The sequence below is a fragment of the Parasteatoda tepidariorum genome, chromosome 4, assembly GCF_982258835.1.
Source record: "Parasteatoda tepidariorum strain Cologne lab strain chromosome 4, Ptep-v5.0, whole genome shotgun sequence".
NCBI classification, from domain to species: domain Eukaryota; kingdom Metazoa; phylum Arthropoda; class Arachnida; order Araneae; family Theridiidae; genus Parasteatoda; species Parasteatoda tepidariorum.
In genome coordinates this window covers 39,432,171-39,445,420 of record NC_141758.1, presented here as the reverse complement: position 1 = coordinate 39,445,420, position 13,250 = coordinate 39,432,171, and the positions used below count along the sequence as shown (strand labels likewise).

The 13,250-nt window shown below is 26.5% G+C and overlaps 1 protein-coding gene across 2 annotated transcripts in view; it reads right to left on the bottom strand.

The window, feature by feature from the left end:
• The window catches only part of LOC107448640 (obg-like ATPase 1), a 46,019-nt gene extending 33,221 nt beyond the window's left edge, over positions 1 to 12,798 (bottom strand). The window contains exons 1-5 of one of the 2 annotated variants that reach the window (XM_016063921.4): positions 12,739 to 12,798; positions 7,618 to 7,720; positions 5,439 to 5,521; positions 2,020 to 2,080; positions 833 to 960 (exon numbers count right to left, since the gene is read on the bottom strand). In XM_016063921.4, coding sequence (XP_015919407.1) covers positions 833 to 960; positions 2,020 to 2,080; positions 5,439 to 5,521; positions 7,618 to 7,715 — 370 coding nt within the window. In that variant the 5' untranslated portion in view covers positions 7,716 to 7,720; positions 12,739 to 12,798. The remainder of the gene's footprint in view (positions 1 to 832; positions 961 to 2,019; positions 2,081 to 5,438; positions 5,522 to 7,617; positions 7,721 to 12,738) is intronic. The other variant, XM_016063922.4, reaches the window with a different exon arrangement.
• Between the last annotated feature and the right edge of the window lie 452 nt (positions 12,799 to 13,250).

Sequence of the window (13,250 nt, the reverse complement as noted above, 5' to 3'; positions counted from 1 at the left end):
CCCTATTTTCTTACAAGATCACGTGCATACGATACTGATTGCTACTCACTGCTGTACGTAATCCAATTGTCGACACGAAACGCATATTCTATATGCATTCCAATAGCTGATTTGCCAAACGGAATTTCTGACATTTAAAGGACGTATTTAGGAGGCGTGAACGGCAAAATGCAATGACTCACGGCGATGCGGATTAATATTTGAAACTGAATTCAGGTTTGTCAAATTTTGGACGTTTTGTCTCAGAATAGCGCAGCTTTGGCAGAAACTGAGCTGAATGTCGCAAAATGGCGCAGTTAAGCCGTTTTGTCTCAGTTTGTCGCAAATGGCGCAGGCGTAGCATCCCTGAGACTACTTAAGGACTATTTATTATCAAAAACAAAAGCTTGAAATTTATGAACTGCAAAGAAATTAATCTGAAAAAGCCCTTCAAAAATAAAAATTAAGAAATGAAAATTAAAAACAATGAATAATAGTTAAAGATAAAAACACTTTAAATCTTGAATAAAAAAATAGAAATTTACACTTAAAAAGACAATCTAAAATCTATAACATAGGGGGAGGGAGGAAAAAAAATGATAGACAATCATAATATAGACAGCACACAATAAATCCTCTAATTTTTAATTTTTTATCAACCTATTAGTAAGCACATCTATAACTATGCCATTAACCATATCGTGATTGTTTTTCCTTTTGTGATGAAAAATTGCATGTCCCGGAAGTCATCATCACCATATTTTTTATATATGTGCTGACAAGTGTATATTAAAACGAGATCACAATAGTGTTTTCATAACAAGCTTTGAAGTTAAAAAGGCACGAAACTTACGACACAAATGAAAAATGGCATCACAGGCTTTGATGTGCGACAAGAAAGCATTGCCTAAGCCTTGACCTTCGTTTGCTCCTTTAACAAGTCCTGCAATATCTACCACATTTAAAAAAGCTGGTACTTTGCTGGGGGAAAAAATAGATAAAACATTAATTAATTATTGAACCTATTTCAAAGAAAACATTGATCTGGGAAAATAAGAACATAAATTATTTCAATAGTTTTAAATTTAAAATTAATCACAAAAATAAACAATTAACAATAAAGGCAAAAACTGATCAACTTGATTATAAAACATCCCTTGACTAAAAAACATCTTAAATATAAGTGTCAATATTTAAAGGAAGAAATAAAAATAATGAAAGAACACATATGACTTGAAATTAAAACAAGAAATAAATTGAAAGTGCACATAAAATATTTTGTAATGTAATAAAGAGCTCAAAGAAGATAATCTATTATGGTACTGTCCATATATAATACATAAGTAACTTCACACGTGATGCAATACTTTTATAATTTTTTTCCTGTTAGTAATACAAATTCAAAAAAGAAATTATCTGTGTTCAACTGTATTTAATATTTATGTAATGGCAAAGATTTTGATGTGTTAGAAATTTTTTTGGGTGTTGAAAACTTTCTTTACACATATAACACAAAAACATAGAATATGATGGCACAACATCAAGGAAAAATTTAACTCTTGAATGAATGGGTAACACGTGGGCCCATAATTTAAAAATTGCACAAGAAAATTAAAAAAAAAAATTTGTAAAAACTTTTTAATAAACTGTGACAAAATATATAAATTACAAAGAAAAAATCCTAACTTTTTTTGACAAATTTGAAACACATATAAAGAAAAAGTAAATAATAATAATAAAAAAAGAAAAGAATAGCACATGGTTTATATTTTTGAATAATTAATTATAAATCCAGAAGAAAAAGTAAGTTGAAATTAAAATGCTCATATTTTGCAAACTTGGTCTATATTGTTATTAAACTGCAGACAAATTTTACTTTTTATTTTAATTTATTGTGCTTTAAAAAAAAGTAACTATGATCATAATCAATATCAATGATTAAATTTCCATGCTATATGTGCAATAAAATTATTAATTCAATGATATTTTTTCTTCATTTAGAGATCAATTCTTGACACAATAGGTTTATTTAAAACTCACCTCAAGGGTTGGTAATATTCACAAAGGTAATCAAATCTTGTATCTGGTACGGGCACACGACGTATCTAAAATAAAAGAATGAATTATGCACAAGTTATTTAATAAAAAAATAAATAAAAGATCAGAGTAATTTTACAGTTGAAAGCCCCATATCTGGAATAGTCAGAACTTTGGAAAGGAAAAAAAAAAACTTTGGAAAATAAAAGATTTTTCCAGATAATAAATCTTTAAGGTATATAAACATTATTTTATAAACATCAAAACATCATTATTTGATAAAAAAAAAAAAAAAATAGAAAATAATTAAGGATGATTAATGTCAAGTTCATTCAACAATGTTTCTTTTAAGTTGAATGACACTCTTTTAAAACACTAATAATATTCAAAGTTTATTTTTCTTTCCAAAGTTTGTTTATCTTTAACTGATCTTGTCTTTTTAACAATACTTTTAATATGGTTATTGATACAGAATAAATATTTAGCTATTTGAGAAGCAGCAAGAAATTTTTTTTTATCCTTATTTAAATTTTTTAACAAATTTCAAAGGTTGAAAAAAAATCAAAAAAAAATTTTTTTTTTAAAAAATAAAAGTTAAGGTTAATTTGATTGCTAAAAAAAGTGCCCGAAAAATAGAAAAGTAATACCCTTAACTACAATGTTATTTCATTGGCCTGGAAAATTTGCATATGAATTAATGTTATCTTCTCTTCAATATTGCAAGAATTTTTCTCCTCAATATTGCGATAATCCCTGTAAATTTTATTTTAAATTTCAATATTTTTTTCTCCTTTATTATCAATTTTCAAATACTGAAAAAAAAAATATATATATATATAATTTTCCCCATCTTTTGTGAGAAGAAAAGTTACTGTTGATTTTGTATACTTATTCCTTTTCACTAATGTAAGAATGGTTATTGCTAAATTTTCAATAGAACCTCATTTTTCAAATTGATGGTGATTACTGAAAGCACTTCCTTTCTGAAAAAAAGCTCTCTAATCTACTAGGAGTAAGAAACATAGCATTAAAATCTAATTTCGTTACATTCATGCGAAAACCTGATAATGAGTCAAGAATAACCAAACACATCAATCACATTAACAAATCAAATGCTTTCATAATTTAGGTTTGAAAACTTTTCAACTCTCGAGTCTTACGCATGTTTAATTCTTAAACAAAACATTTGATTTTCTCTTTTTTTTTCTTCACATTAGTATTTTTCCCTATGATGGCTAAGTGAAAGCTACGCGATATATGAAAATATACATATATTTTTAAGAAATACATATATAACATTAAAATTAAAACAAAAAACTTATTGTGCTCCTAAAATATGTAGCCTGTAAAAATAACAAGTTCCTCCACAATACTATATTTATTTAGTCAAAAATACTCTTGTAATGAGCTTATACTGTAAGTTGTTAAGTAAATAGAAATTTACTGCATAAAAACATTTAGAATGATCTAAGAGGTATATAAAAATACTTAAAGTTTAAAAAATTTACTAAATAAATAATTTCTGTATTTGCTTGCTGCTACACACTTAACACTAGAAAGACTGAAACTTAGTATGCCCAAAAGCAGTCAAAATGACTGCATTGTGAAAGAATAACTAATGTATAAATAAATTTGTTTAATTAATTTTTAATATTTTTTATATTATTTACAGTTATATAACAAGTAATTAGTAAATATTAACAATAAAAAATGTACTTCAACTTGGAAAGAAAATATCAAATTATGCATTATTATTTGTACATTTTTTGCAAATGAAAAAGCAGTTAAAAAAGACTTTCTTTATGCAACCTAGTGTTAAGTACAACTTGAGTAAAATCCAGAAATAGAAAAAACATAAGCCAAAAAATTAATAATAAAAAAAAAAAAGTACAGGCAGAAAATATATAATAGGGTGACCTGGGGTAATTCCTGATCAAAAAATTCAAACATCTATTTTGTAAGAAAACTATTCAAGATAGAAATATAATATTCACTGGAAGTTTGAGGCTATATGAGATGAGTCCTAGGCTACCTTGTTTTGTTTGAAAATCTAATTAGAATTTAAAATATTTTAAATTTTTAGTGATCAGGAATTACCACTTCTCTTGATCCTTTAGGGGTAATTCCTGATCACCAGTTTTAATCATAAAGGGGCTGTTTAAAAATAATTATACAGTGGTAATTAACAAATAAGACACCAAGATCAAACAAATAAACCAAAAATATATGTTTAAGCAGCTAATAAAACGATTTATTTAAAAAGCAAAAATAAAGGTTAACACTTCAAATTTTCCAAAAATCTTTATATTGTGCCATACATTTTAAGCAAGCAGCCAACTCATTCTCATGTTCTGCTGAAATATAAAAAAGAGTTCCCACATGAGTTACTTTTGCTGGATTTTGTAACTTCATTAAGGGAGAGTGTAAAGTTAAGTCAGGTATGTTAACAGCTCTGGCAGACGCTCTCACACTGAAATTTTCATTTTAAATCATTAAAAGAAATTTACTAATTAAGAAATTTTAATTACTAGAACTAATTTTGCTTTCTAGAAGCTTAGTATCCTTTTCAGGCTTATAATTTCTCACCATATTTATATTAGGCTAATTTATAAACTTAAAAATTATTCTAACAATGTACACACATAAGATTAAGATAGAAGCAAGGTAAGACAAATCGTACACATTTGTCTAGCATACGGTTAAAAACAAATTTTGTGATTAAATTGAGTTAAAATGTATTTTATACTTGTTCCACTTGATAAATATGAACTGTTACTTAAGAAAAGACAATTAGCTATTTATTAGCTTATTTCAATACTATTTATGAAAAGAAATGACAATGATCAGGAATTACCCCAGTGATCAATAATTACCCCATCTGTAGGGGGCAACATTTGATATAGTTTCCTATAATCAATTATAATGTTTACAGTAAATGTGACACAATTAAACAAGAGCTTACACTATTTTCATATCAAAGAAAAAGAAAGTAACTCAAAATATTTATTATTAAGAGAAGGAGGGAGATCTTTGCAGAAATGTGCACTTTTTGAAACCCATCTTTGAAATGGAAAATACAGAAAGCAGTTTAAAAGGTACTTATTTTGTTAGATTAAACAAAAAACTATTATTAAGTAAATGTAGTTATACCTTAGTAAAGTGTACAAGCATTCTTGTTCATGTCTCAAATTTAGAAAAAAATAATTTATTTAAAATAAAACTTAGGTGATCATTATTTACCCCAGAAACAGAGTGATCGTGAATTACCCCGGGTCACCCTACTATGAAAAAATAGTAGTTTTATGCTTAATTTATGTTCATGATAGGGTAAATTCAATGAAATGTAACATCTGAACTTAAATTATATAACATAAACAAAACACAGAAATGCAACAACTTAAAAACATAAATAAAATACTTATTTTCATTGGGATCAATTGTACAAAATGGAAAATTTTCAGCAGCAACTTGACTTGATGTTAAGATATTAAATATTGTAGATTTGCTGCAAAATAAAATGCGCAGATTAAAGATAAGAAATTTCAGGTACTGTTGAAAAAAATAATACATAACATAGCTATCATGCTTTTTTGACCCAGATACTGAACATTTTGTTCAACTAATCACTCACCAAATCAATCAGCAATCAAAGTTATTCTATGGCAGATTTTTATGTTAAAAATCCTGCTATATTATTTTAAACTAAAGTCAACACATTGACGACAATAGTTGTTGTGTGCTGAAATATTTTATATGCAAAATTCACAATCAAATTAATTATATTCCATTAAATTGTAAACAGTTCAACATTGTCAAGTTAAATTAAATCTGTGCTAGAAACAAATATTAGCATATATTATGTTCCCCATGGCTGAATTTTTTTGAGCTTTCTGTGACATACCTCCCTAGTACCATATATTTCTAAAAGATACTTTTAATTATAACAAATATACATGTTGCTAATTTAAAGTAACATAAGTGTCAATTTCAAAAAAGAAATATTCAGATAAAATAAATCAAAAAAAAATTGAATATGTAATATCTTTTTATTCTAATACTATGGGCATTACTCTTGTATTTTGTAAGAGGAAAAAATACCAAACAAATCCTAAAATCTGCAACAGTTCCATCCGGGGGAAAAAAAAAAAAAAAAGACTGACGACGAATTTGCGCGATTTAGACTAATCAAAAAGCGCTTATTAAATGGGTGTTTTCATTTCAGTTGTTGTAATAAATAATATCATATTAAAAATATTGGATTTTAAAAACTATGGGCAAATCAACAGCAATAACTGAAAAAAAAAATAGAACAAAAATTTCAACAGAAAAGAAAACCTTTACTTCATTATTCTTTATTTTTCCTTATTCTCAAATGAGAATTAAAAAAAACACAAGCATTTTTTCCCACTCCGACGCATGAGAAAGGCATCTCTTGAAAATCATTCTGAAGAAAAGATAAAATCTTTCGAAAATTTCTGCAAAAAAGAAAACCAAAATTTTTTACTTCCCAAAGGAAAAATCTTTCTGCAAGAACTCTGTACCATTCTGCGACAATGCCACAATTCTGTCACGGGGGTTTATGTTATAAAAAATCTACATATAAATGGAAATAAAATATCACATATTCTTATATCTTGATTCATTCTACTTCATAATAATAATAGCAACAGATCGTTTTACCTTTATCAACTAAAGTAAATTACAGCTACTATAGATAAAATTTCCAACTAAAATAATGATTTTAATTGTTACAAACTGATCACTGAATAATAAAAATACTAATCATTTTTGTTCAAGTTCAAGTATCTAACATTTTAAAGACAGGGGGGAAATTTTTCAATTAGATATCCACGGAAGAAGTAATTAGTTTAGATTAGAAAAATTGTATGAAATAAATATTTTAAGTTATTCCTGGCATAACAAGTCTTTTTTTCATTTTTTAAAACTCTAACTATAAATTTAATAAGTTTTAAAAACACTCATGAAAAGCATATAAGTATTTTTCATGCCAATTTAAATTGTTAACATACTTGACAATACAAAAAAATGAGAAACACAGAAAGCATTGTGTATTTGTATGCAGGAAGAACAATAGTTTTTCTTTGTGTGGTTAGCTTCTTAAAACAAATTACATAAAACTGAAATAAATTTCTGCACTACAGAAAAAAATTTATGGTATTTTCCCAGCTTAGTTTTATTATTACAATTGGCAACAGGAAAAGTGACTTTATGGAAGATTAAATCCTACCTTAAATGAGGAAAAATTAAATAAAAAAAATCAATAATAATTAGCATGGTCATAAGTTTCCTTAAACAAAAAACAAAATTGTATAAATGTAAGCAAAATATATTTTTGTTTTAAATACATTAAATTTGATAACATTTAAAAAAAAAAAATTTAATTCTCAACTAAATTCATAAATACCAGGGTATCTAAGTTATGTGGCTAGATAAGTTAGATTTTGATTACATTTAATATTTAAGCACAAAAGTGAACAAAAGATTAAAAAATAAAAAGTCTGCCTCAATTGTATTTTTTCAATTCCTAATACATTTTTGTAAATAAATTTAATATAGTACAGTAACTAGACTTAGACTTACCCTACATTAGGTAAACCTACAAGACCAACTTTAAGATTAGTGCCAAGACGTCCCAAAAGAGCTGGTCGCTCAGGCTCTTCCTTCTTCTTGGGTGGCATAATTACTTAAAAAAATGAAAAGAGTTACAAAATTAGATTTTAATTAAAATAATAATTCATTAGTTAGCAATATGTGCAACTGAAACACAAATTTTTTCTTAATATCAAAGAAAACTACCAAACAAAACATTTTAATAATTATATAAATATACAAAAAAAAAGCATTATACAGGAAAATTATTAAAATAAAAAAGTATATTTTTTCCTCCAGAAATTTATTAGGAATATTAGACATTACTTTTAAAGAAATTATTAAAGTAGGGGTGCACAACCTGCGGCCCGCGGGCCAAATGCGGCCCTTCGACTACTGAAGTGCGGCCCGCGAGAGCATCTAAACATAATAAAAAAAATTTAAAAAATTGCAATTTTCAATCGCACTTTTAAGTCATCCCATTTTGACACTATAAATTTTAACAGATTCTTTAGTAAATGTACGTATAACGCGCTTTCTTTAAGCCGTAATGATTTTTTAAAAAAAATATAAATGATTTAAAAAAATATAAATGATTTTTTTAAACAGTTATTTTCGCTTTTCTACGTGATTTCGAAATCCGTAGAAATTTTATTACTCCGGAATTTTTATTACGACGCGAGTTTTAGATCGCAAATTCAAATAATCACTTTTTGTGCACTTTATTTGTGACGAGTTCATCTTAAATCTAAGTGATTTTTTATCTTTTTTTTTTGTTGCAATTCTTTAGTTTTTTTCAAAACATTTTCTCGGTAGTTATTGCTATGCGTTCCCACGTATTATAAAAAATTCCAATTATTCTATTACGACATGCAAATTTTAAATCATGCATTTGACACGCTTTATTCATGCTGAGTTCAGCATAAATATATTTTTTCCCAATTATTTCTATACTTTTCCACATGATTTTGACGATCCCGTTATTTAACTATGATGTTATTACGACACGTAATTGCTAATCGCGCAGTTAAATAATCAGTTTTTGATACGGTATTTCGGTACAGTTTTATCGTAAATCCTAGTTATTTTTCCTTCTTTTTTATTTCCGCAACGAATATGATTTGGTCGAATGTGGTAATGAATTGTGATTTGATCAAAAACGAAATATTTTGCAAAAAAAAAAAAAGAAAAAAAAATCGAATGAACGCGTACACTTGGGGCCAAATAGCAAAATCTTTTAGAAGCATAGCAACACTGAAACTAAAATTTTAATGCTCAGAATAATATTTCCTGGAAAAACGTATTCATAAATTAACTCTAAAAAATAAGGCCAATCAAGAACGTTTTTGAAAATGTCGAAAAGCGAAACAGAGAACATAAAAATCAATCTTAATTTTTTAAATTTTTTTTTAAAGCTGATCATCTCAGTTTTTCAATTACCAGAAAAAGCTAAGAAAAAAGAATTAAGTCAACAGAAATGCTATTAAAAATTACTGCGTTATAATGAAAATGTCTAAAAAAAGTTTTTTTTTTATTTAAAAAAATAAAAAGATAAAAAAAAATTTCTTTCCTTTTTAAATGAAAATCTTATGCCGAAAATCTCAAATTAATTTTTTCTCATTGCCATAATTTAAGAAGAAAAAAAATTGTTATGTAATAAATTTTATTTGTAACTTTATTTTAAAAAAAAAATGCTGAGTCATAATAAAAATGCCCAAAACAAAGAAAAACAGAAAAAACAAATTTTTCTTAGTTCCTGAAACAAAACTTTAATACTGAAAATCACACTTTTCTATGTTACTGGTTATTTATATTACAGTACAGGGAAAAAGTGATAATAAATTAATAGTATGAGACGTTCTGTTAAAATTCTGGGTTATAATAAAAACAGCAAAAAATGGAAAAAAATCCTTCTCAATTCTCAAAGTATCGAAAAAATTACAAAATTGACTTGTCTGATTATAATTTTTTAAAAAAAAAGTAATATCTATAAAAATTCAAAAATAAAAAAGACTTTGAAAAATACATTTCTTAAAAGTATTCTGCCGAATATTTGACTGATCATTCAACCAACTGAATTTTTCACAGAAGGGCCAAATACTCGTTACATCCCTCCCTAATTTAAATGCAATGTTATTGCAACTTGAGAAATTCACAAAATGACTGAGAAATTCTTAAACTGCTCACTGTTTGTAGTTTAGATTTCAATTTTTTGTTGCTTAAGTGATATTTTTTGATAAAAAAAAGGAAAATGTTTACGATATAAAAAATCTAATAATTAATAAAATAAAATAATAAAGTACATTACAAAGTAAGCATTGAATTTTATCTTGAACTATCACAGCTTTGTTTTTATTTTAGACTTTTGTTTAAAACCTATAAATTTTCTTCAATTAAAATATTTAATTTGAATTTATATTACTCAATTACGACTAAACTTTTTCCTACTTTCATTCTGTGAGCATTGCAGTTTTTTTTTATTTATTAGAATTTAATTCTAAAATGAGTTTTCGTATTGCATATGATAAAAAAAAATATTTCTTTTCTTCAATATTTATTTATTTTGATAAATCTATTGTTCATATGATAAAAATAGCAAGTTTTTTTTCTTTTTGTAAAAAAAAAGTATAAGTTTTTTTTTTATTTTTGAATGAATTCTAATAATGGAACACTACTAAGTTATTGATATTTCTAAGTTTATTGATAAAAATAATAGAACGCTAATGTTTAAATAAGCATTGCTACATTTGTCATTAACATGTCTAAATACAAGTGCGGCCCTTCGTTAGCCAACCTGCTGTGCAAGTGGCCCTTCACTCAAAAAGGTTGTGCACCCCTATATTAAAGCATTTTTAGTATGAATTGTTGCTTATTATTAGTAAAGGTTTCTCTTTCTCTCAAATAGCAACTTAAAAAAACCATCATACTCATATATTTTTCTAAACCATCATATTTTTTTCAAAATATGACATAAAAACTAACAATGTTGTAAATATAGAGTTTGACACTTGATGTATAATAATAAAAATAAGCAGTATAATTTTACAAGACTAGAAGTACCTATCTTAGTTTTCATTTTATTTCATTGAACCATGTTTTTACCGCAAGAAATGTCACACATAAGTATCGGATATAATGTATAAAAACTAAGAGTATGATATGAAATATTAAAACAAAAATATCCCATATTTTTTAAAATTATGTTATTGCAAGAAATTAAACATATGTATAGATACATAATTAATCTAAGAGTAATAATAAGCAATTATTACTTCGGCAGAACATAAACGATGTTTATAAAGTAAAACTGTCAATGTTAACATAAAAATGCAAAAGGAAACCTAAAATTTCTGATATATAAAACATACTAGACATATAACAGAATTTTAAAAAAATCGAAGTAAGCTTGCAGTAAATTTTAAAATTAATAGGTTATCAATATATGCCAGTTATTCACAACAGAGATTTGACAAAACATTGGGGTGTTTTCTGAGCAGCATGCGCAATAATGCACCTGAAAGTTAAAGATACTGGAAATTTAACAAGCATGTAAACAAATTTAAAAAATCTCTAGGTAATCTTGCAACTAGACTTGCAGTATAACTTAAAAGGTTATCTGTATAAACCTTATCAGTTTTGGCAGTATTTCAACGGAAAAGCGGTGTGGTTTATGAACCTAAATAAAGAGCTTTAAAAGGAAATTAAAATTATATCTAAAAACTTCATTTCTGCAATCAACACATGAAGTTGTAAATTTTAGACATAAAAAGTAGAAGCATTTATTTGTTTTAACTGAATTGACCTCAAAAATTATAAGTTTTGAAATAAGTTATACATAATACAAACAATAAATATATGGTGTTAAAATTTATGATTGTGTTCTGAACAGTATTGTACTTTTTTTTCTTCATATAAGTTAACTATTGGCATGATATTGACTGATTACTATTTACTAGTCATTAATCAAAGGTGTACTATTAGATAATAAATATCTTATGAATCTGGTTAACTTTAATATAATGGAAAACCCCGTGGCAGAATTGCAACGACATTATTGCAGAACATTACAGAGTTCTTGCAGAAATATTTTTCTTTCAAAAAGTCTAATCTCCGTAAAATTCATGTAATATCTGAATCATGCATTTAGATAAATACTTTTTGATGCGCTCAATTTACGCCGATAGTAGGATCGATGTTTCGATTTTATTTTCGGCAGTTATTGATATTGATTTTCACATTGTGCATTTGAATATATACTTTTTGATGCATTAATCATACCGAATTTTTGGTGGTTATTGCTAATGATTTCTCCCTAGTTTTTAAATCTGATATTTTTTATATGATATTATTTGTTTACTTATTACAACAACTTAATCTCTAAACGGAAACCCCCATTTGAGGAGTCCGATTCAATTCGCGTTATTTTTTTTTTTGTTGCAAACACAGCGCTTTTATTATTTTAAATTAGCAACATATATGTTTGTTATTATTATAAGTATCTTGCAGAAAGATATTAGTGCTGGAGAGTTTTGTCGCAGATAGGTCGAAAATAATCAGCCACAGGGATGGAAAATAACATATTAAATCGCCAATAGTCTAATTGCTTATGATTATGGTAATGGTATTTACATTTAACATGATGCAATCATATACCAATCATACAAATAAATATGAAATTTTTACCAAAATTACTAACAATGACCAAATTAAAGGTAATATATTTTTCATTAATGCCATACGAATGTTAATGATTAAAAATAATTTGTAATCAAATTCAATTGTAATTTGTAAATCAAAAAATTATTATTTTGAAATGCAGCTATTACACTACATATATTTGTATCTTGAAAAAGAGGCTCAGTGACAATGTAAACTTTAGTAATTTTTTGAGTATATAGTAAGGCAATTAATAAACAAATATACTCGGAAAAAGTGAAGTTTAAATCATTTAAAAAAAGAAGAGATAATTTCTGCCTGGTGTCAGATTGAAAATTGTGATTAAACAAAATATAAATGAACCGAGATTAAAAAGTAATATATGATTAAAAACACTTGAATACTAATGTAAATCTGAAAATAATTTATAATACATTTGTTAAATTAGAAACATACTTTAAAAATAATTTTCTAATTTCTCACCAATCGCTAACCAAAACACAACAACGTGAAAGCAGCCGCAAAATAATCAGTTACAGTTTAGATGGCTCAAAATAATTTTATTTTTAATATTGTGCAGTATTTTCTGACTGAAAAGTCGTTTATCGAATTCTGTTTAGTCACAAACATGCGTCAACGGTTATTCTGACTATGAGGTCGGCTGCACCAATGAGATTCTTAACCGCGCTTACATGTGACGCTGAATGCGACTCGTATATGCAATTATGCGTTCATGCATGTGAAGGTAGTTTCTAATAATGGCTACTGCCACTGAAGGCAGTCCATGATCCTCCGATCACTGTCCTGGGTATATGAAAACCTGCTTGGTGAAATATATTTTCTATAATGTTTATATTTCTATAATAAATTTTCTATAATCAAACATGTTCCATTTTCCCCCTCTCTCGACGGCTATCGGAAGTGGAGCAACCGCATGCAGTTAGAATGCTCCCTAAAAGTAAATTCTC